Source organism: Apodemus sylvaticus, chromosome 10 (genome assembly GCF_947179515.1).
Source record: "Apodemus sylvaticus chromosome 10, mApoSyl1.1, whole genome shotgun sequence".
NCBI lineage: Eukaryota > Metazoa > Chordata > Mammalia > Rodentia > Muridae > Apodemus > Apodemus sylvaticus.
Genome location: NC_067481.1, coordinates 15,505,856 through 15,529,660, shown reverse-complemented (window position 1 = coordinate 15,529,660; position 23,805 = coordinate 15,505,856). Strand labels below are relative to the sequence as shown.

Sequence of the window (23,805 nt, the reverse complement as noted above, 5' to 3'; positions counted from 1 at the left end):
CTTCCCCTACATTTGTGTTTCGGGTGACCAGTACCTGGGACAGGCAGAAAAGAAGGGGAGCCTTTTGCTGTTGTTTATTTGCATTAGGCAAGGTCTTGCTGAGTTAAATCTGAGAACCTAGACTCAGGTAAATTGAGCCTTTGTAAGTGAAATCAGAGATGGCACAAGGCAAAGACTCAGGTCCACTAACAACCTGTCCACTCTGCGCCCTGAGGTTGGGTCAGGGCCCTGAGACCCGGGACAAGCAGCTGAGGTGCGTATTTAACATACCAAAGTGGACCTGGTCTCCAGGCTCTTCCAACATCCCTCAGTTCCTTCCGAGTGACTGGCATTTGGTCTCTGCCTCTCTCTTCCCCATCTCCCCCCAAAGGGCAACCTCACCGACCCCTCCTGTGTGGTTGGCGAACTCCCACGAGAGCTGCCCCCAATAAAGCAGCCTTTTTAATTTAATTTGACTTGAATCGGCTCATTTCTCCAGCAGAGATAACTTCTCACCTAGTGCAACCTAAACTGAAAGTCCCAGCCAAGGAGAACTTAGTCGGTTCAGGGTGTTTAGTGGAGGAAGACGACAAGAACTGAAGAAACCACGCGTTTAGGAATGATGACGAGTCTCTTCTGGGGTGATTCTTTCTGTGGGAGGAGGCAATTAGCAGGACTCACACAGAGTCAACAGTGCAAGGCGTGGCTGATTAGCTGGCCAAAAAAGCGCCAACAAAAGCAGAACGCAAACGATTATCCAGCTCCGGGATGAGCCGCACCCACAGGCGTGTCCCAGGCAGGGCTTCCAGTCTGCCTCGCGGGGTGGACAGGTCCTACCCCTACCCCATTCCAGGAAACACCCAGGGCAGATCTCAGCCTAGCTAGAGCAACACAGCTCCTGCCCCAAAGCTGCAGAGAAGTCATGGAAAGCCCCACCCCCACCCCATGTATTTTACTTTGTTCTCAGTTTAAAAAGAAAGGCCTAGAAGGCCCTTGGGGTAAGTTCTTCCTCCAAGTCTCCAGCAGAGACTATAGGCCAGGACAACCCTGAGGAGAAAGCCACTCTACAGATGAAAAATAGATGAAGAAGTGAAGCAGCCTCTTGTGAGGCTAGTTATTTGGCTGCTTTTGATCTCGGAACCGGTGGGGACCTCTTATCTTTAAAAAATAAAATGGCTGGGTCAGAGAGATGACTCAGTGGTCAAGGATACTTGCATCTCTTGCAAGGGCGGGTGGGGGGTAAGCTAGGTTCAGTTCCCAGCACCTGCTTACAGATGACTGTAACTCCAGTTCCGGAGCACGCAACATCCCCAGCCGGTTTCCACGGGCATCAAACACGCACGTGGGGCACAGACTGACCGTAAGCAAACATAGTACACGTAAGATTTTAAAAATTAAAATTAATTCATTCACTCTTCAATGGGGCTGTGATGCCTATAATCCCAGAGATTGAGGCAGAATTTAATGCCAGCTTGGGCTATAGAGCGAGAGTTCAGGGCTAACCTGGGCTACATATAGAGATCCTGTCTCAAATACCCACACAAAAAAATAAAAAAATAAAAACCAAACTAAAAATAAATGAATAAAAATAAACACTGATTCTGACAGACAGAATCAACACTAAGAGGAAGAGCTGGGAGCAAGGAGGAGAGAAAGGGAGAGACAAGCTCAGGGAGGAGGAGTATAAGCAAGACGCCGAATTTTAAATACACTCGCCCGGCTCAGAAGTGTTTTTCTCGAGAAGCCAAAAGGGGATTACTCCATTTAGACAACTAATAGCCTATTTTTTTTTTAACAGAAAAAAGAAACTACCAAGCTCTTTTTCAGCCAGATCTTGGCAAGAAAACACATCTACGTACAACCATATCTACAGACCGTAAGTCATCCTGTCCAAAACTGTAATTACACTTGGCTATGTCCAAATTTCCGTCACACACAGTCTAAAAGAGGTGAACAATTGAATCGTGACTCTGTGGACTTTTCATTTGAACACTGTGTCTTTATAAAAGAGGGAAAACAGCCTAACAAAAAATAATAGGCTTCCAAGCCAGGTGTGGTTAGGTCAGGCCTGCAATCCCAGCACTCCGGAGCACTGAGACCGGAGGACTACAGAAAGCGTGAGGCCAGCCTGGGTGACAGAGTTCTAGACCAAGGTGGGCTAGGGAGCAAGACCCTGTTGTCGAAAAAGCAAACAAACAAACAAACAAACAAACAAACGCCCACAGGTGGCTCAGCAGTTAAGAGCACTTGTGGCTGGGCGTGGTGGTGCACACCTGTAATCCCAGCACTTGGGAGGCAGAGGCAGGAGGATTTCTGAGTTCGAGGCCAGCCTGGTCTACAGAGTGAGTTCCAGGACAGCCAGGACTATACAGAGAAACCCTGTCTCGAAAAACCAAAAAGAGAGAGAGAGAGCACTTGTGATTCTTACAGAGGACCCAGGTCCCAGGTAGAGGCTCACCAGCACCTGTAACTTCATTGCCAGCTGACCCAATGACCTGTTCTGACCTCCACCGGTAGCAGCCACCAAAGCAGCGCATAAACATATATGCAGGCAATATGCTCATATCCGTGAACTACAAATAAATTTTAAAATAATTATTAAGAAAAAAAAAAAAACTCAGGAAAAAAGAAGAACTTTCCCCCATCTTCAACAGACCGGGGTTAAGTCTCCAGCTTGCAAGGTGTAACTCATGCCCCAGTAACCAAAAGAGATGCAGGCTGCCAAGCTTTTCAGCACGTGGGCGGGTCAGCTAACCGCTTCCTTATCTGTCACTCATGTCATTAACCTAAAGAGCTATTTTCGCAGCGTGTTTTGAGTACTAAAGAGAACCACACTCGGCAACCAGGGATCGAGAAAGAGGGTGATGTGTGTGTGTGTGTGTGTGTGGTCATTTCAGAACAGGGCAAACTCAGCAAAACCTTCCTGAGAGAGTTATGTCACCGTGCCACTAACCCCAGCAAATCACACATTCCAGGAGAAAAGCCCAGTGGGGCTCAAGCACACAGGACTCATCTGCCAAGTGCAACTGCAGTCTTCAGGAAGCCCAGAGGCGTGAGCAAGGGCTGGACAAAAGGACAACGTCATGTGTGTGACCCATACATGCCACCTGTACTCCCGGCTACAGCTCATAAGCCCAGGGGTTCAAGACTGGCCTGAATACAAGTTAGTGCACACCTTTAATTGCAGGAGGCAGGGGCGGGCAGATCTCAGCGAGTGTGAGGTCAGCAGGGCCTGCAACGGCTAATTCCAGACCAGCCAAAGTTCACACGGTCCCATGTCACAAAAATAAAGAGGAGGAGGAGCCAGGGAAGGGTTGGCAAGGTGGCTGGCTGGGCAGCTTGGTAAGGGCCCCTGCCACCGAGCATGGTGACCTAAATCCGATCCTGGGGACCCACATGCTACAAGAGGAGAACCAAGTCCTGCAAGTTGTTCTCTGACCCTCAAACATACACACAAAATAAAGTAACTACAGTAAAATGTAATGAAAATTGTAATATCTAATGAGTGGGGCCCCAGATGGAGCTCAGTGATACCGCAAGTCTCTGGATTCAATCTTCCCTACGGCCAAAATAGATGCTGCCACTGCTGCTACTGCAGCAGATGGTGATGAAGATGGTGATGAAGATGGTGATGAAGAAGATAGTTAAGCCGGGAAAAGGAAAACATCCCGCTTTCTCCATGGAGTGTCACTGGGTATGCCCACCACACTCCAGGGCAGGCCCCAAGCCCAGGACTAGTTTGGTGCACACAAAACAGACTCCACATTTTTCTGTAGTGGTATGTTTTACTCTTACCGGGTTTTTTTTGTTGGTTTTGATCTTCTCTTTCGTTTCCGCTTGGTTTTTGTTTTGAAAGAGAGAGAAAGGGAGAGGAAATTTGAAGTTGGGTGGGTCGGGAGGGGGGGGGAGCTGGGGGAGGGAAAAGAACATGACCGAGATATTGTATGAAAATAGCAAATAAAATAAAAGCCTAACGAGCTTCTGGCGGTTGGCTGGAGAGCCACGAGCCCTGTCTGCAGACATCATCAAGAATGACAAGAAGGAAAATGTTACAGTATTCACGTATTAATAAGCCATCATACTGACTTGGATTATTTTTATTTCTCCTGGGTTAAACATTTATAAAATTCTAAGAAAATAAGGTAACATTTTAACCGTACTTCCTCACTGAGAAAAAGGAGTCCCATTAATGTCTGTTTCTCCCTCGTACTGGAACAAAGCACTATCTCTAATCAAACAGTCTGCCCTCTACTTTAGTGGTAACAGCTCTGCTTGTCTCAAATGCTTCAAACGGTCATGGGATTATTTTTTTTTTGTCTTATTTTAGTTGAGTGTTTTGAAGCCAATACACTTTTTATTTTTTTTCCTGTGTAAGGACAATATGGCAATTTCTCTGAATTGAAACAGTAGTGCTTTGGCAAAGGTCACTGACTGGGGCTGGAGAGATGGCTCCCACATTAAGAACACATACTCCTCTTCCCGTGAAGCCAAAGTAAGCTTTTCCAAGTTTTAAGATGGCTACTCAAGCATTTTGCTATAGTTGTGCAAGACTGCTGTCCACCAGTGCGGATGCTCTTAATGCCACTAAAAGCACTGAAGATAGCCGGGCAGTGGTGGCGCACCGCCTTTAATGCCTGCACTTGGGAGGCAGAGGCAGGCGGATTTCTGAGTTTGAGGCCAGCCTGGTTTACAGAGTGAGTTCCAGGACAGCCAGGGCTACACAGAGAAACCCTGTCTCAAAACACCACCACCCCACTCCATGCCCCCCCCCCACAAAGTAATGAAGATAGCTAAGCATGGTGGTACGTGACTTTAATCTCTACCACTTGGATGGGAAAGGCAGGTAGACCTCTGTAGGTTTGAGGTCAGTCTGTTGTGGTGCTTTCCAGACAAACAAAAGCTACACACACACACACAAAGAAAAGAAAAAAGTCCTTGGCTATCAGCACTACTGAACCTCATAGATAATCTTTAACTGAAAGTGTAAACCCTGGTTGTTTGTGTGTGCGTGTGGGGTGTGCGTGAGTGAATGTGAGGATGCGTGGACCCGTGGAACTCCTGGGCAGGGGCCTGAGGAAGATGGCAGGTGTCCTGCTCCATCCCTCTTTACCTCATTCATTCCCCTGAGGCATGGTCTCTCACTGAACCTGGGTCTGAGCTGGTAGCCAGCAAGCCTGGGAATCCTCCTGCCTCCACCACTACTCCCTAACACTCCAATACACACAGTAGCAAGCCTAGGTTGGTTTTGCTTTGAGGCAGGGTTTCTCGGTGTAGCCCTGGCTGTCCTAGAACCAGATCTACAGACCAGGCTGGCCTCCAATTCAGAGACTACCACTCCACCACTCCACCGGCTCAAGCCCAGCTGCTTAAAATTGTTTTATTGTTATTTTTTTAATGTGGATGAATATGCTCGGTATGTACCCTAGACCAGCCTCTTAAAGTAATAATCTTCAAGCTAAAAGATTTTATTCAGGGCGGGCTAGAGAGAGATGGCTCAGCAGATAAGAGCCCTTACTATTCTTGCAAAGGACGGCAGTCCTTTCCTGTGAAAAGGATTTCTTACTCCACATGCAGTGTGACTCTGGAATGAAGACTATTCATTTGAACTTTAGCTTGTAAATTCTCTTAGGAAGTGATGCCAAGAGCAATGAGACAGTCAGGGCTGGAGCTGGGGCTCCTCTCTCGGTGGTAGAGTGTGTAGATCAGCCAGATCTATATAGATGCAGCACGTATGAGGTCCTAGGTTCAGTCCCTGGTACTGGAAGAGAGGTGACACACGCCTGAAACTCTGGCGAACATCATCTCTGGGGTGGCAAACATGAAGCTTATCTCTGAGCCTTCAGCCTTCCAGGCTGCTTGCTTGCAGGTGAACGGTTTGACGTTTTCAGAGCCCTGGTGGGGCCTGTCTCTTCCCAGCGCTATTTCCAGTAGCAGCTAATTTTCTTGGAGACGCAGGTGCTTTGGACTTCCCGTCCCCACAGATGATACCTCTGAAAGCCAAAGGTTTCTGCTGCCATTAAAAGGAATGAGTCCCAGGAGCGTAGGGGTGGTTCTCTTATAAAAGAACAAATGACAAAAGTTCTTTTCAAAGAGGAATATGATTCATTATTAAAGTTGTTCAGAATAAAAAGCTCAGCTTAACACTCATGTGAGACGGCTCCAGCACCCCTTTTATGGGACCAAATCTTGCTCTGTAGTCCAGGCAGGCTTTGGGGGGGGGGGGGAATCAATCAAAATCCTCTTTTAAAATTATTTCTTTAAAGATTTATTCATTTTATGTATGTAAGTACACTGTCTTCAGACACCCCAGAACAGGGCGTCAGATCTTACTACAGATGGTTGTGAGCCACCATGTGGTTGCTGGGATTTGAACTCAGGACCTTCTGAAGAGCAGTGGATACTCTCAACCACTGAGCCATCTCTCCAGCCCTCTAAAATTATTTGTATTTTATTTTACTGGTGTTTTGTCTGCATGTATGTCTGTGAGGGCATTGATCCTGGAGTTAGAGACAGTTGCAAGCTGCCATGTGGGTGCTGGGAATTGAACCCAGGTCCTCTGGAAGAACAGTCAATGGTCTCAACCACGGAACCATATTTCTGGTCCCAAAATATTTTTGGGGGGCGGGGGATTGTTTTTGAGACAACAGGATTTCACTGTCCTGGAACTCCCTCTGTAGACCTGGCTGTCCTCGAACTCAGAGATCCGCCTGCCTCTGCCTCTGCCTCCCCAGTGCTGGGATTAAAGGCGTGCGCCACCACCGCCCATCTGGCAGTTTGCTTTTTTTGGAGGGAATGGTGGAAGAGAAAGGGCCCTGAGTCTATTTATAAATTTTACACTTACAGTCTCAAGCAGAGTCCCCAGTGCTGCGTCTGTGAAGCATCTACCCCACTGCCTAACTCACAAACACACAGACAAAACCATTACCAGAGAGACAACAAAGAACGTACTCGCTCGCTCGCTCAGAGAGCTGAGAGTTGGTGAACTTGGGAGAATACTGGGGGAGGGGCTCATAAGGCGCTCCCTGAGAGGTTACAGGTTGTTGCTGGGGTAGGGGCATCAGAGTCTTCCCAGGCTAGCCACTAGCCTAGTGCCCTAGTTCAGGTAAATAACCCTCCATGCCAGCTCCTGCAGGCAAGGGAAGACTTGGAAGGGAAAAGACTTGGAAGAGGAGGAGGAGATGTATTGGCAAACAGAGGCTCAATGGGCTCTGGAAGGGGAATGATAGTGGGCGGGGCAAGCTCGAAAAACCTTGCGCGCGCGTGCGTGTGCGTGTGCGTGTGCGCGTGCGCGTGTGCGTGTGCGTGTGCGTGTGTGTGTGTGTGTATAAGATTGTGGAAGCCTAAAAAGAAATAACTAAAAAAGTAAACTGCAACCAAGCCACACCTCACCCAGCCAACTAGCCACAGGGTAACTGGCTAGTTCCTTCCTGGGAGTTGACAGAGCCAGGAGACAGAGCTTACACAATGTGTATGTCTGACAGGAAAGTAGAGATGGCAGAGATAAACAGGAGGGTGTGCAGCCCGGGGCTTTCTAGGGATTGTACAGTTCTACAAGAGACTATCTAGGAAGCTTGGGTACAAGTCTCAGTAACGAGCTATATTACGGTCTATAAACTGTCAGTGTAGGTTGTACAAAGTTACAAACCTTTTGACAGTGAGACTTGGTCATCCTGAGCATCAATTAACAGCCAGGGCACCAGGAGGATTGAAATTTCAAGGTCAGCCTGGAATATGTAGCACAAATTCCAGTCTCAAAAATTAACCAGACTAACTGTAATCCCAGCACTCTGGAGGCAGAGGCAGGGGTATTTCTGAGTTCGAGGCCAGCCTGGTTTACAGAGTGAGTTCCAGGACAGCCAGGGCTACACAGAGAAACCCTGTCTCGAAAAAAACAAATCTAAAAAAGCAAAAAGCCAGAGAGAGAGAGACAGAGAGAGACAGAAAGAGAGATACACACACACACACACACACACACACACGCGCACGCGCGCGCGCGGGGGAAGGGGAGATGGGACTGAGGGTAGCCCTCTATGGTAGAGAGCTTGCCCCAGCAGAAGAGAAAGGGAAAGTCTTTACAATTTGTAATTATATAATTATAAATGTTATTAAAGTTTAATTATAGATTTAAACTAGAAAATTCAGGAGAGATGCCAGGAAATATAAAGAATCCAGCAAATAAGACCCATGAAGGGCCCGGTGTCATGACATACATCTTTTGAGTCCTGTGCTCAGGAGGCAGAGTCAGGAGACTCTCAGTGAGTTCAAGGCCAGCCTGGTCTACATAGTGCGCTCTAGGTTAGCCAGCCCTATAGAGACCCCGTCTAAACAAACAAACAAACAAACAAACAAACAAATGACCCAGTGAAGGTTTAAATGAAGTATAGTAAAACCTAAGTAAACAGTGATTTTCCACGCCAGTTGGTTCCTTTTTTTTAAATAAGTGTGAAGACAGCCAGGCAGTATGGCACACACCTTGGGAAGCAGAGGCAGGTGGACCTGAGTTTGAGGAGACTCTGGTCTACAAGAGTTCTAGAAGAGCCAGGGCTACACAGAGAAACCCTGTCTTGAAGAGGAGAACAAACAACAACGAAAGCATTAAGATTAGTGTTTTTCAGCTGGGCGGTGGTGGCGCACGCCTGTGATCCCAGCACTTGGGAGGCAGTGGCAGGCAGATTTCTGAGCTCGAGGCCAGCCTGGTCTACAGAGTGAGTTCCAGGACAGCCAAGACTCCACAGAGAAACCCCTGTCTCGGGGGAAAAAAAAATTAGTGTTTTTCCCAGTGCAAAAATACACAGACTTAGAAATATCAGAATGAGGCCTTCATATAACTAATATAATCAGACCATAATAGGGAGGGCGTCTATATGAGTGTGTGTCTCTGTATTATATGTGTATCTGTCTCTGTGTGCATGGTGTGTGTGAATGTGTATGTCTCTGTATGCATGTGTATGAATGTGGGTCTGTGTGTTTCTCATCTGTGTCTCTATCTAAGTATATATGTGAACACGTATGTAAAAGCTATCTTTTATTCGCCTGAAGTAATTATCATCTCCGAGGCTTACTGGTCCTGGAACCTTCTAGCCTCCATACAATCTAATCTAGGTCAAGATTATTTCCAGCTTCGGAATCTCACTGTTGAATAAGCTCACCCTTTCTTGTTCTTTCTGAACTCTGGGTGGCTGGCTGGTCAACTCAACTCTTCAGGCTCAAAACTCCCCTCCACGCTAACTGATTCAATCTGGCTTCTCTCGGCTTTTCCTAATTAATCTACTTGTCTTCATACTAACCTTGGCAATCTGCTCCAGTCTTCTGGCTCTTTCTCATTCTCTCGCTTTTTCTGCCTTCACCTGTGTCTAGCCTGTCTCTGTAAAACTATCCTAGAAAGAACTGTTTCCTTCTCTTCCCTATTTCGTCTGCCTGTACTGCTCTCCCAACCAGCTTCCTTTTCCTCTCTTCTCATGAGAACTGGACATATCCCGTCTGTCAGATCCTTCTCTGGATTCATCACTTTGTCTGCCACTCAACACTTTCAAATCTGGGTGCTTCCTTCCACAAACTAATTTCACCTTCATGATCTGGGATTAAAGGTGTGTGCTAAGGCTGAGCCACACCATAACTGGAAACAATTTTTCGGTAAATAACACAATCTCAGGGTCCACGGTGCAATAAAATATCCTGCAACCTATGTCTGTGTGCCTCTGCATATTCGTCTGTTTGTGAGTATATTGCTATGTCTATTAGCATTACATGTCTGTATAGACATATGTGAATGTGTGTGTCTCTAAGTTTGTATGTGTGTCTATGTGTGTGTGTGTATGAGAGAGAGAGAGAGAGAGAGAGAGAGAGAGAGAGAGAATGAATGTGGGGCCAGTGAGCAGTCTTTGGAGATAAGCCACTTAGGTTAAGTGCTTAAATAACATTATTATAGGGTGTCATCAAATTACATTTGTTTGGGCACTCTTACTCAAGGTGATTCAGCCCTGCGACAGCAACACCACCCTAAGATGGTCAGATAGGATGTTCAGGGGATCAAAGGAGCTGATGATTTTGCTGTGCTTGGGAACCACTGGAGTTCTAGATAGTCATGCTTCAGCTGAACTTAAGAGGTGGAGAGAAAAAAAGAAAAGAAAAACAGGGCTGAGGAGATGGCGGAGTGGGTAAGGGTGCTTGCTGAACAAACTTGAGGACATAAGTTCGAATCTCCAGCACTCACTTAAGCAGATGTGCCTGTGACCTCAGAACTACCTGCAGGAATGGAGATGGATCGGTTTTGCTGGTTACCAGACTAGCTCCAAATTGAGTGAGAGACTGTCTCAAGGGAAAGAACACCAATGTCCTCCTTTAGCCTACACATATACACACACACACACACACAACACAGCCCTGGCCATGATGATTCAGGCCTCTGATCCCAACACCTAGGATGCTAAGACAAGAAGATAATGGGTTTAAGGCCGGTCTAGGGAAACCCAATCAATCAATAGTTAAGAGAATCGGAGTGAGTCAAGAGGTGATGATCTAATGAGAACTTCCTCCGGCCATGCGTTTAGAGGTAGGCCTCCACTCCCGCTACATCTTAAGAGGCATCTATTTCTAAGAGCAGGCTCTTGTACTGGGTGCTGGAAAATGAGAATGAGTCACTTTAATACTCGCTGTTAAAAAGTCTTGGTAAGCTCTGACTTCATCTTTCTAAGTCAACAAAATGCATTGCATGATGCTGTTCAGGCAGCCAGCCAGGAAGTGGTGGGTGACCCCAGACTCCTCCGTTTGTCATTATCATGTATATAGCTAACAGCCGAGACAGAACGCCCTGGCCTTCCGCCCTCCCCACACGTGTTCTTAGTGATGCGCCCTGCCTAGCCCAGGGGCACTCTACCATGCAAGAGAGAAGGGCCCAGACATTACTGCCATCAAAACCTGTCTGAGTAGCTGGCCAGTGGTGGCACACACCTGTAATCCCAGCATTCTGGGAGGCAGAGGCAGGCGGATTTCTGAGTTCGAGGCCAGCCTGGTCTACAGAGTGAGTTCCAGGATAGCCAGGGCTATACAGAGAAACCAAATCCAAAAAACACCAAACAAACAAACAAACAAACAAAAAAACCCAAAAACCTGTCTGAGTAAGCCCAACTTGTTCTGAGCAGCAAGGTTGGGCTCACTCTGCCTGAGAGTCTTGGCAAAGGAGCTATATCAAAGAAGGTCCCAAGGATCCAAGTGCAGTTTCTTTCGCCCCTCACAAGGGCCTCCCGTCCCTTTGAGGGACTGACTGGGATGGTCCTTGTGAACTAAAAGGTCAAAGGTCTGCAGTATCCTGAAGCCCTGCGTCCAGCCCTGGGTCCACGACTCAGCAGTAAATGTGTTTCCTTCCCTAGTTCTGACCTAAGTCACGGCCATTTGGTCCAAATTTGGCACATGCATTTTTCCCATACTGTGTCAGAAGAGGACACGGTTTCTCTGGAAAGCTGTCCAGACCTGAGACATATAGTCATTTCACAGAGGACAGGAGCTATATAGAGCTCCTAAGTTCCAAATTCACTTTCTGCTGGTAGAGTTCTCTGAAGTTGGTGCTCAGATAATTCTATGCACCTCCTTAACTCTTCCCCGCCCCCTCGGTGTGTTTGTATTGTGTGCATGAGTGTGTGAATGCCGGTATACACCAGCCATGCCAGCGTTAGTGTTCAGATCTTAGGACACCCCAGGACAGACCCCACCTTCCATTCAGTTTGAGCCAGGGAGCTTCTATTGCATTTCTGCTGCACAGGCTAAACAAGTTACATCCAGAAAGCCTCCTTCCTGGCTGCCTCCAGACACTTGTCATGCGTCCAGCTTTTATTTATTTAATCATTCATTCATTCAAAACAGAGTTTCTCTGTGTAGCCCTGGCACTCACTCCGTAGACCAGGCTGGCCTTGAACTTACAGAGTTCCACCTGTCTCTGCCTCCTGAGTGCTGGGATTTAAGGTGTGAGCCACTGGCCTGTCTGGCTTCTATGTGTGTGCTTGAGATTCAAATTCAGGTCCTCATGCCTGTGCACCAAGTGTTTTTACCCACTGAGCCACCCCCTGAGACCATCTCTTGAGCCATGTTTTGGAAGCTCTACTGATTTGTATTTTCCACAGCAATCCAACTGTTCCTCCACTGTTCCTGTCGCAGGATCCTGTACATGTTAAAGCAAGGACTCTGCTATCAAGCTACATCCCCAGTTCTGGTTTCAAAACATTAGTGAACTTCTACAGTGAGTCCTCCGTTCCCTGAGCTCCTGAAAGGCAGTGATTGTGTCTGCCTGGCTTGTAGCATTGTAGCTCATAGCACTGTCCCCAAGCCCTGGGCACCCAGCAGGAGGCCGAGGATGTATCTGTGAGATGAATATTTTTATTATGGTCCAAATACCAACCTGCAACTTTGCATAATTAAATTGATTTTATATATAGTTCCTTCTCTCCTCCAATGGAGTCTGTCAATCAAGCCCCAGGCCCCAGGCTAGGCAGAATGGCCCCACCCTGTATTGTATGATCCTCTGCCCTTGAATATGGTGGGCCTGGATCAAGCAGTGGGTTTCTTGGCAAAGAGTCCCAGAAGTCAGAGATTAAAACTTGCAGCAGACACTCTCCGCTGATTTGAAAGAACCAACTGCCAAGTCGTAAAATGGGTGACATGGGAGGAAATGGAAAGTGGCCTCCAGGGAAAGCTATGCAGAAAGTAGGGACCTTAGTTCTCCAACTGCAAGGGACTTTATTTTGTCACAACCACGTGAGCCTTCCAGAAAGAATGGAGCCAAGATGTCCTGGAGTTTCAACCTCCCAAGACCCTGAGCAGTGGACCAGCCAAGCCACACCCTGACTTGTATTTAGATGAATTTTTTTATTTGAACATATTTTTCTATTTAGATGTATTTGAGAACCTTTCCCAGCTGTCTTCCAGGATTCTTATTTAGTGTTTGCATGCTCCTATCAAATTTATTTTATATATGCGAATACACTGCCAATGTCTTCAGACACACCAGAAGAGGGCATTTGATCCCATTACAGATGGTCATGAGCCACCATGTGGTTGCTGGGAATTGAACTCAGGACCTCTGGAAGAGCAGTCAGTATTCTTAACCGCTGAACCATCTCTCCAGCCCCAACCCAGGTGTCTTAAGCTATTGAATTTCTAATAGTTCTTTTTGAAATTTTTTTGGGGGGCACGGTTTGAGACAGGTTCCCACTACGTAACTCTGGCTGCTCTGAAATTTACTATGTAGACACAGATGGCCTGAAACTAAAGGAGATCTATCTGCCTGCCTCTGTGACTGTTGGGACATGCACCACTACACCCTGCTAATTTTTTTTTAACCTTTGAAGATTTATTTTTCACGGGGAGGAGTGGCTCATGCTTTTATCCCAATACTTGAGAGGCAGAGGGAGGTAGATCTGTGACTTAGAAGCTAGCCTACTCTACAAAGTGATTCTAGGCCAGTCAGGGCCAAAAAAGGGCAATCCTGTCTCAAATATTGTCTGGTGGTGTCAGGGTCTGTTTGTTTGTTGTTGTTTGTTTTGTTTTTCTTCATAGATATTTGTGTGTGTGAGTGTATGTATCATGTGTATGCTCAGGGGCCAAAAGTGGGATCGAATCTACTATGGTAGTGTCTCTCCTCCACTCCCATGTGGGTGCTAGGAACAGAACCCCAGGCCTTCTTTAGGAGTAGCAAGTGCTCAGGCCTGAGCCATCTCTCCAGCCTCAAGCTTCTTTTAATATAAAAGTACTTTGCACTCTAGGAAAACACTCTCCTTACCCCACCGTGTCCCCAGCCTGAGAGGACTGTCTTAGATGGGCTGACCAGGAACCAAAGGGTTGGCTGCAGGCCCATCCCAAGGTTCATGCCCACAGAGCTCTACTTAGAAAAGTGAGCCCCGAAGTTGGGTCATGCTGAACCCCAATTTGTGAGAGGTTCATTTTCCATAATTTAAAATGAGGAGGGGGGGCTGGAGAGATAGCTCAGTGGTTAAGAACACTGACTGCTCTTCTGAAGGTCCTAAGTTCAAATCCCAGCAACCACATGGTGGATCACAACCATTCATAATGAGATCTGACACCCTCCCTCTTCTGGGGTGTCTGAAGACAGCTACAATGTACCTACATGTAATAAATAAATAAATCTTTACAAAAAAACCTTTTTTTTGAAAGGACTTTCTATTTTCCAGATGACCAACTTTGCAGCTCATAGTATAAATGATACAGTCAGCTTCCTCTGCCTAAGGGAAGAGGAATAAAATAAGATAAAATAAAACGAAATAAAATAAAAATCTCAGCCAGGCGTGGTGGCACACACACACAAACAAACACCCACAGGTGGCTCAGCAGTTAAGAGCACTTGTGGCTAGGCGTGGTGGTGCACGCCTGTAATCCCAGAACTTGGGAGGCAGAGGCAGGCAGATTTCTCAGTTCAAGGCCAGCCTGGTCTACAGAGTGAGTTCCAGGACAGCCAGGGCTACACAGAGAAACCCTGTCTCGGAAAAAATAAAATAAAATAAAATAAAAATAAATAAAAATCTCCATTGGGAATCCCATAAAATTCCCAATTTCCAAGAGGAGTCTGGGAGGCCTGGGGATGGAGTGTAAAGTTTCCCTTTTCATCTCCCTTGGGAAGGAATGCGCCACAACCACAGCCTCCCTGACTTCGGTTAGTCAGTTAGGTGAGGTCCAGAACTCACCCATTTTTTTTACCAAGACGGGGACAGAGCTGTTAACCACTTCTCAAAGGTTCTCAGAATGGCCTAACCGATCCAGACCTCTAGCTAACAGAAAACAAGACATCCAGGCCTGCCAGTCGGGGAACCTTGCCTTCCTTCCCTCATCTAACTGAAGGGGCTGGAGAGAGGCTCAGCTGAAGAACACTAGCTGCTCTGGCCAGGCAAGAGCTTTGGTTCCCAGTACTCACTCGGCAGCTCACAACCAGAAGAAACGCCCGTCCTAGGACACCTGACGCCCTCTTCTGGCCTCCACGGTCAATGCATTCATGTGTTGCTCGTAGGTTCAGGCAGGAAAACATTTATAGAAATACAATGAAAATTAGGTTTGTTCCTTTCTCTTTTTTTTTTTGGATTTTTTTTTTTTTTGAGACAGAGTTTCTCTGTCTAGTCCTGGCTGTCCTGGAACTCACTCGTTAGACCAGGCTGGCCTCGAACTCAGAAAGCCGCCTGCCTCTGCCTCTGCCTCCCAGAGTGCTGGGATTACAGGCGTGCACCACCACCGCCCGGCTAGTTTTGTTTCTTTTAAGAGCCTTAGAGCTGAGGACAAAAAATATCTGGTCTAGCATGCTCAAGTCCTTGAGTTTGAAACCCCAAAAGCAATCTCCAACTACCAGCTTACTACCTTTCTATTCATTGTGAAAGTGAATAATTACACTACCACATCCAACTAGCTTTTGTTAAGAAGAGTATGCTTTTTTTTCCACCCTCTCCAGGCCGGGAATCTGTTCCACATGACAGGTGTCCCCTTAAATGACTGGGGAAGGGCAGTGTCCTTTCCCGCACAAAGTCACCTTCCCAGCGCCAGCCAGCAGGCCTGCATCTGTTCCTTGTCTAGTCCATTAGCGGACAAAGCTTGCGCTTACCCAGTAACAGTCCACAGCACTCAGAAGCAAGACTCCCTGCATGCTAGAGAGAGGGGTGGCTTCGTCAACAATGCTTACTGCCTGCACGTGACCCTGGCACAGGAAGCTACTTGATCAGGGAGAGGACAAACCCACGGTCCTGGCCTCGGCTCCTCTCAAACTAGGAACAGACAGAAATTTTAAAAGGTTTTTTTTCTTTTAAAACAAAAAATTTAAGATATTTTCCATCCACTGAGGAGTCTTTAGCCTTCATAGTCAAGGGTTCTGCTTTATACAATACACAGAGTCGATGCTAGAATCAGCTATTAAAATGTTTCCCTAGACGTTTAATCTCAGCACTCAGGAGGCACAGGCAGATGGATCTCTGTGAGTTCAAGGGTAGCCTAGTCCAGGTAGCAAGTTCCAGGACAGTCAAGGCTACAAAGAGAAACCCTGTCTCAAAAAAAAAAAAAAAACCAACCCAAACAACAACAACAAAACCTTCTCTCCTTCAAGGTCTGCAGGTGCTTGCAGAAACACTCTGTCACAGTTTCCAATGGAGAGGGAGGAAGAGAGAGGAAGAACAACCCCTCCACTCCTATCCTTCCAGGGTGGCCAACCCAGCTCCCATGATTCTCGGAAACATCAGCAGGGGAACTCTCCTGGGGCCAGAGGCTCCTGGGTAGAGTGCTGGCTGTCCACCAGAGCAGAGCGCACAATGACATTCGGGGTCCCACGGCTGTCACTCTTCCTTTTTCTTCGGTCCTTAACGAGGAGGTGGATGTTTCTGTTTTTCTTCATTGTGCAGCAAATCCCGAAAGACTGCAAATAAATCCTTACCTGAACACACATTAATGTGAGGGCAGTCCAAATTCTTTTTTTTTTCAAGATAGTTTTGTTTTTTAAATAAAAGCTAAAATTCCTACCTTGCATTCTCTTTTAGATGGGCTTTAGTCTCTGGGAAGCACTTGCCTTTTTATTTGTGTGTTTAATTCTTTTATTTATTTAGACAGAGTCTCACGAAGTAGCCCCAGATGGCTTTGAACTTTTATCTATTTCTTTATGTGAACTGAGGGTTTTGCTTCTGGTTTGCAGGCCTGTGTGCCTGGTGCCCTCAGAGGTTAGAGGAAAGCGCTGGAGCCCCTGGAACTGGAGTCATGGATGGCTGTGAGAAACCATGTGAATGCTGGGAGCCCAACCCAAGTCCTCTGCAAGAACAAGTGTTCTTCACTGATGAGCCATTTGTCGACTCCATGGCCTTGGGTGTTTTGTTTTATTTTGTTTTGTTTTGGGGGGGGGGGAGTTTGGTTATTTTCCAGACAGGGTTTCTCTGTGTAGCCCTGGCTGTCCTGGAACTCACTCTGTAGACCAGGCTGGCCTTGAACTCAGAAATCCGGGTGTGCCACTACCACCTGGCTGGCCTTGAACTCTTAATTCCCCAGTCTCAGCCTGCCTAGCATAGGTATGTGGCATCACCCAGATAATAATGTTTGTTTGTTTGTTTGTTTGTTTTTGGTGCTAGGTACTTATCCCTGGGCTTCATAAATACTAAGCAAACACTCATTCACCCTACACACGCTTCCAGTAGGTTCTAACAGGTACTATTCTTCAGTTGTCCCCTGGATTGATACAAGGTCTGAGTGTCCAAGCTACCTTCAACAAGGGAAGACCCAGTATACATGCTATATACCTATGCGAGGCTTAGGGATAATAACATCTGCTACCAACAGGATGGACAGAGAGAGAAACTGTAGCCCTCATGGCACCCACAAAACAGGGTTCACTCAGAAATGAGAAGCCCTGTTCCAGCCCAGACTCAAGCTAGCTATTGGGCAAGCAAAAGAATGCTCCCTCTACAAGCCCGGAGCCCTCTAGAAAACAAGACATCAAGACTCCAGACATTACTAATAAATAGCTCTTCCAAGTCTAAAATTCTAGAATCCAGAGGTCTACCCCCTCCCCCACCACTTAACAACTGCCCAACAGACTTTCGCTTAACTCAAAGATGACTGTATTCAACACCAGTGGAGTTTCCTATTTGTTCTGTTAGCTTGTCGTTGTTTTTAATGAAAGTTAATCCATGAAGGGCTAAGGAATGTCTCATCCAGAAGGTACTTTGGCCACCAAGCCGGGTGACCTGAGCTCTATCCTCAGGACCTACCTGGGATAAGGAGAGACCCTTCTCCTATAGGTTATCTGGACCTCCACATCCATGGCAAACACACACACACACACACACACACACACAAATACATGTAATTTTGTTTGACCATAAAGGCCTGAGAGACTTCTGCCAGCAATGTGGTGATGGGTTAAACCTTGTGGGGAGAAAACAGAGGAGGAGGAGGTGGAAGAGGAGGAGGAAGAGGAAGAGCAGAAGGAGGAGGAAGAAGAGGAGGTGGAAGTATTGTGACTCCACAGCACAGAGGAGGAAGAAACAGGCAGATCTCTGGGGCTCACCAGCCAGCCTAGCTGACTGGGTAAATGGTTCCAGACCAGTGTAAGGCCTCATCTCAACAACAACAACAAAAAGTGATCTAAGAATGTTACTTTTTTGTTTGTTTGTTTGTTTGTTTTTCGAGCCAGGGTTTCTGTGTAGCCCTGGCTGTCCAGGAACTCACTCTGTAGACTAGGCTGGCTTTGAACTCAGAAATCTGCCTGCCTCTGCCTCCCAAGGCTGGGATTAAAGGTGTGGACCACCACTGCCTAGAATGTTACTTTTTAAACTCCTTATCTCAATCCCCCACCTCAGGGAGGGTGTGTGTGTGTGTGTGTGTGTGTGTGTGTATGGTGCTGGGGACAATCTCAGGGCTTCAATCTTGCTCTGCAAGTTTTCTTCCACTGAAGCACATACAAGCATACCATTAACACCCTGCTCTAGACAAAAGCTTGGTTTTATTTTCTCTGTCTGGCGGAGCTGTTCTCTTTCCTGGAACTGGGGAACATTTTATGTGTTAAAATAAGACTGGAGAGAGAGAGTAGAAGTCAATACTATCTGTAACAATTCAAAGGCCCCTGGCTTTTTTATTTCGATGACAGTGCTGACTGTATCTGTTTTCAAGAAATGATTTTCCTCTTCCTGGATTAAACAACTGCAGAGCTCAGGGAAAAACAAAGAAAGGCATTACCAACAGGCTATTAACGAGTTGTGCAGCCTGGGACGCGGCATTTAACCTTGTTTTACTGCGGGGTAGGGGGCAAAGAAAAAGTTTCATGGCTGACTTCAAACTTATTTTATAGCTGAGGGATGACCTTAAAGTTTCCAAAATTTCTCCAGGCTCCACCTCCCAAGTGCTGGGATTACTAGCATTTAGCAGTGAAGCAGCCATTACATGGATCTCCAGAGGCCAGAGGCCATGTGGGGTCAAGGGAGAAGGAAAAGGGACAGAGACCAGACACTGACTCTCCGAAACTCATTTGCTTCTTTGGCAAAACCCAGTGAGTGCTACTAATTAACATCCAAAGTTAGTCAGGAGCAAGCGCCAGAAGGCCCCACAGGTTCCATCAAGTCCAATGAGACCCAGAACCTGAAGCGAAAGTTGAGCTACCAAAGACTATTTGATTTGCAGTAATCATCTTCTGCAGCCAAACACTTAAGCTGCTCCTCAGCATTGAGGGTTAGGGCCGGTGAGCGGGGTGCCACCATGGGATGGGAGAGGCTGGGGGGTGGGCTACAGTTCAGACTTAAGAGTCTGGCGTCTAGTCAGCCAGGTCGCCCTTCCTCACCCATCAACTAACTGATTTGGCTAATTTAAAATTTTTTTCCTGTCTGAGACCTCCTACCTAAACTGCTGGCTTTGCATCTCAGACAAAACAGAGAACAATTTCACACTAAGACCTCAGGCTGGGGATGTAGTTCAGAGGCCTCTCCTGTTCAAGGCCATGTCCAACCCCCAGAACCACAAAGAGAATAAAACAAAATAACAATATAAGATAAAAATCAGAATATGACTTCAGAGAAACTGAATCGTACTTACTTTGGTCTAAACAGGTTTCATATTAAGGAATTTATAATTATCCCTATAAGTAGGGTCTGGCTTCCTTGGCCAATTAAGAAAGGTCATTCTAGACCTTTCTTAGACAGGTGTGGCAGTGCACGCCTTTAGTCCCAGCACGTGAGAGGCAGCAGAATCAGGTGGATCTCTTGAGTTTAAGGCCAGTCAATTCTACAGAGAAAGAAAGAAAGAAAGAAAGAAAGAAAGAAAGAAAGAAAGAAAGAAAGAAAGAAAGAAAGAAAGAAAGAAAGAAACAAAGAAACAAAGAAAGAAAGAAAGAGAGAGAGAGAAAGAGAGAGAAAGAGAGAGAAAGAGAAAGAAAGAAAGAAAGAAAGGAAGGAAGGAAGGAAGGAAGGAAGGAAGGAAGGAAGAGAGAGAAAGAGAGAAAGAGAGAAAAAGAGAGAAAGAAAGAAAAAGAAAGAGGAAAAAAGAGAAAGAAAAAGAGGGAGGGACAAGGAAGGGGGAAGAGAAAGAAAAGAAAAAGAGAAAAGAAAGGAAAAGCCATCCACCCTAACCACTCAAATGTAATTACTACACTGAATACTTAAACAAATAAATGTGGGGAAAATGCTCTGCCCGGTGCTTAAGAAAGTACCAGAAGAAAACCGACCAGGACAACAAGATGTTAGCAAGAAAGAAAGGCTGAGCCAGGTGATATACACTTGACCCCAGCAGACTGATCTGTGAGTTCAAAGCCAGTCCGGTCTAGATAGTGAGTTCTAGGACAGGCAGGGCTACACAGAGAGAACCTGACTCAGAATTAAACTGAGTGCCACCAGCGCCCCAGGACTGCACAGTCCCGCGAATCGCCAGTCAAAGCAGGAAATGGAGTGGAAGCACCCGGACACTTCGGGGTTGCCCTGGTCCTGCTCAGCAGTCCCAGAGGTGGGAAGACAGCATGTCCACAAAGCACCAGCCCCAGGGAGAGGGGTGCGTGCATGTCCAATCCCATTCATTTGCTTTTCCTCATTCTCCACAAAGCTGTATGCTGCCTCTCCATTGATAAGGTTAAGAGGCACCTAACTACCGTTTAAGACACAGCTCAAAATGCTGCCACCCCAGAAAAGCATGCAAACTCCAAATCTCCTTGATAAGGCTGGGGGTAGGGAGAGTGGTGGGGGGGGGGGGGGGGGACATGGCTAAGCTATCCTTGTCAGTCCTTGGCAGCCAGCATCAAGTGTCTAGTGTTTTGTAAACTTCAGGCTACTTTGATCTTGCCTAGGATCCTCCTTGGGTCTCACCTTAACCCTGGCGCCAGAAGCCTAAGGAAAACTGCCACCCCTCCCAGGGGGGAAGAGGGGCGGGGAGCCAGCCATAGTCCCAGTAACACAAAAGCACAAGGCCCCTTTCACAGAGTTGTGAGTAGATCACATGTCTGATAGATTAAATGCACCGGTTTTAAATACAAATACGTCGTGGATCGCTGATTTCATTTGTTGCCATACCAAACCACAGGAGTCTTTCTCCAAATTGGCTTGATTGGCTTCATGTCCTGGCTGTGTGTCCCTGGACAGACGCAAAGCACTTATGAAATATCCAAAGAGGTGGGGAGAAAGGGGAACGAAAAGGAAGCCCGGGCCGGAGTGACCCTCACTGAGTCACTGTTTCCTCAATGGCGGAGCTCGCTGTTAGGGGGAGGGGGGCGGGACGGGGGGCGGAGGAGGAATCGGAAAAATGCAAGCTGACCTGCGCGTGGAGGCCGAGCCCTTGAGCAGGGAGCCCCTCACCCTGAAGCCCCCGAAACTCAAGAACCAGGAGGGCCGGGCCCGACGGCCTGGAGCGCCCTCCGGTGGCCGCGCCGCAGGCCCCCACCACTGGGGCTCTTCCTAAGACCACGCTCCCCGCCGCGGAAGGAACGAGACACGCAGAAAGTTTCCGAGCTAGGCGGTCAGCAAAGGACAAGCTAGGTCCCGGAGGGAGCCTGGATGCTAGGGCTGGGCAGGAGCCAGCGCCTAGACCGGAGGCGACAAGGAGAAGTCGGGTTCTAAACGGACCCTCTCCAGGCCTCCGACGTGCCCCCAGGCGGGACTCTGGTCTGCAAATGCCACCCGCGCGGAATTTGTCCCTGCAAGCCCACCTTGTAAAGGGGACATGGGGACAGTGGCTACCACCATGGCAAGGTACCCCGATACTCTGGCTGCAGAGCATGCTTAGGCTCTTGTTGTATTCCGAGCATTTGCTTAATTGTAGGGAGGGGGCGCAACAGCTCCCTGAGACGCATTGTGGTCCCCAGTAATCTGATTCTAGATGTCCCCGAAGAGCTCACCTGGACTCCCCCGCCCCACCCCCACGCCGCCTTTCCTCTGCCGGGGTGACGAGTGGGAACAGCGAATCCTCTGCCTCCTCCCCCTCCAGCCTCCAGGTTTGGGCGCCAGGGTTTCCCCGCCGCACGCAGTGGACCCGCCGGCCGAGTGGTGGCGGCTGGGGACCCGGAGCGGGCGAGGCCGGGCGCGGTGCCTACCTCGTCCACGGTGAGCGGCATGCAGATTCGGTACTCCTTCAGCAGCATGTTCCTGCCGGCCGCGGATCCCAGGAAAGAAGGGGGCGTCCCAACAGATGAGCAAGGCTGAAGCCCAGAAGAGAGCAAAGACGCTGGGAACCGGCGAGCGAAGCAACCCCGGTGGTGCGCTCAGCTCCTAACTGCCTCCGGTCCGCCCCGGAGCATGTCAAGCTTCGGGTCCCGGTGTCTGTGACTCCTCCGCCTCCTTCCTCGCAGAGATCAGCCCTCTCGGTATTGCAAAGTCAGGCACTGAGGGAGGGAGACCCGCGGGAGATAGCTCGGATCAGCAGCCCCGGGCTGGTAGGCGCGGCCACCAGATCAGGACATGCCCGGCGGCGGGCAAGAGAAGCAAAAGGAGGGAGAAAAGGGATTTTCACAAATTCAGACAAACGCACAAAAGTCGCGTCTGGATCCTCCTCCGAAAGCAGAGCTGAACCTGGCGAGCCCCCTTTTCTCCTACTCGTCTACCCTGGGTTAATGTCACCAGGAACACATTGCCGCGGGAGCAGGCGATGCTGACTTTCCAAACAAAGGCTCGATGGGCTCCTCTCCCCGGGCGGTAAACAAGATTTCCTGGCTCTTTTTAGGGCCAGTCCCCGAGTCTCTCCGGAGCTCAGCTGAGAGAGAAAAGGGAAGCCGCAGCCGCCAGGGTTCTACCCTGCTCTGGGCCCCGGGTGTCTTCAACCTCGGCGGTTGGCTGCCAGTGCCTTGCGCGCGTCCCCTCCCCCGAGTCCCTCGGCTCAGCGAGCGCCGTGCGTGCCCGTGAGTTTGCAGCCACCTCGCCGCGACTGGAGAGTCCGCGCCGAGCTGCAGTGTGCCTGGGGCAGGGAGGTGGGTGCGGGAGGAGCGAGAGCAGCGAGGCTGACATCAGCAGCGGCCGCGGCGGGGAGGGTAGCCCCATCCGGCCAATGGGGAAATGGCAAAGAATGTGGAGGATTTAAACAAAACAGCATGTCTCTCCTAGTCCGCTGCCAGACGCCAGGGCTGTCCCAGAACCTAGAGCAGCTAACGCCGAGGAGAATCGCAAAGAGGGGCTATCTTGGACTCTTAAAACGTTGGGATCTGTTTTCAAATGTAACCTGGGTGCCATAGGGCTCTCTACTTAGTCGCTTTGGAAACTATTTCCAAAGTGCACTAGTGCCCCTTGACTTTGAGGCTGGGGGCGTGTTTACAAATGCTCACAGAGATGAATAAGCAAGGCCGGAGCAAGAGGAGTGGTGCTTTTAGGGTATGTTTTCTAACATGTTCTCAAGACGGAATCCTGCAGCAGTGTTGGTGAAAACTAAGTACACACACACACACACACACACACACAGAGAGAGAGAGAGAGAGAGAGAGAGAGAGAGAGAGAGAGAGATTGCCTGTTACCTCTTTCTCCCTGGCTCTGCAATCCTACTGCAGGCTTCGCAGAGCATAAAGAATAGGTTTTCGTGTCAGCACTCCTAAGTTCAAAAAGTCACAGTGAAATGTCAATAAAAATGCCTGGGGTGTTGGTATTTCATCCATACTAAACAGATCTCCCATTTTAACCACAAGAAGCGCATTCTTCAGTTCCTCAGGAAGCAGCATGTAACTGCTGAAGTCTGGTTTTCATTTGTCTGGCATTTGGTTTTTTTTTTTTAAGCTTGTTTTCCTAAAAATGGAGAAAAAAAAATGAATCCACTGCATATAGGAGGTCAATCTGTAAGCATCACTGGCTCTCGGATATAGATGCATAGATACACACATATGTTTGTATGTGTGTGTGCTTGTGAGCGCTG

The 23,805-nt window shown here is 48.0% G+C and overlaps 1 protein-coding gene across 1 annotated transcript in view; it reads right to left on the bottom strand.

Moving 5' to 3' along the window:
* Positions 1 to 23,041, bottom strand: part of Pitpnc1 (phosphatidylinositol transfer protein cytoplasmic 1) — a 258,738-nt gene extending 235,697 nt beyond the window's left edge. The window contains exon 1 of the mRNA XM_052197031.1: positions 22,007 to 23,041. Within this exon, the coding sequence (XP_052052991.1) occupies positions 22,007 to 22,054 (48 nt within the window). The 5' untranslated portion in view covers positions 22,055 to 23,041. The remainder of the gene's footprint in view (positions 1 to 22,006) is intronic.
* Positions 23,042 to 23,805: the final 764 nt, after the last annotated feature.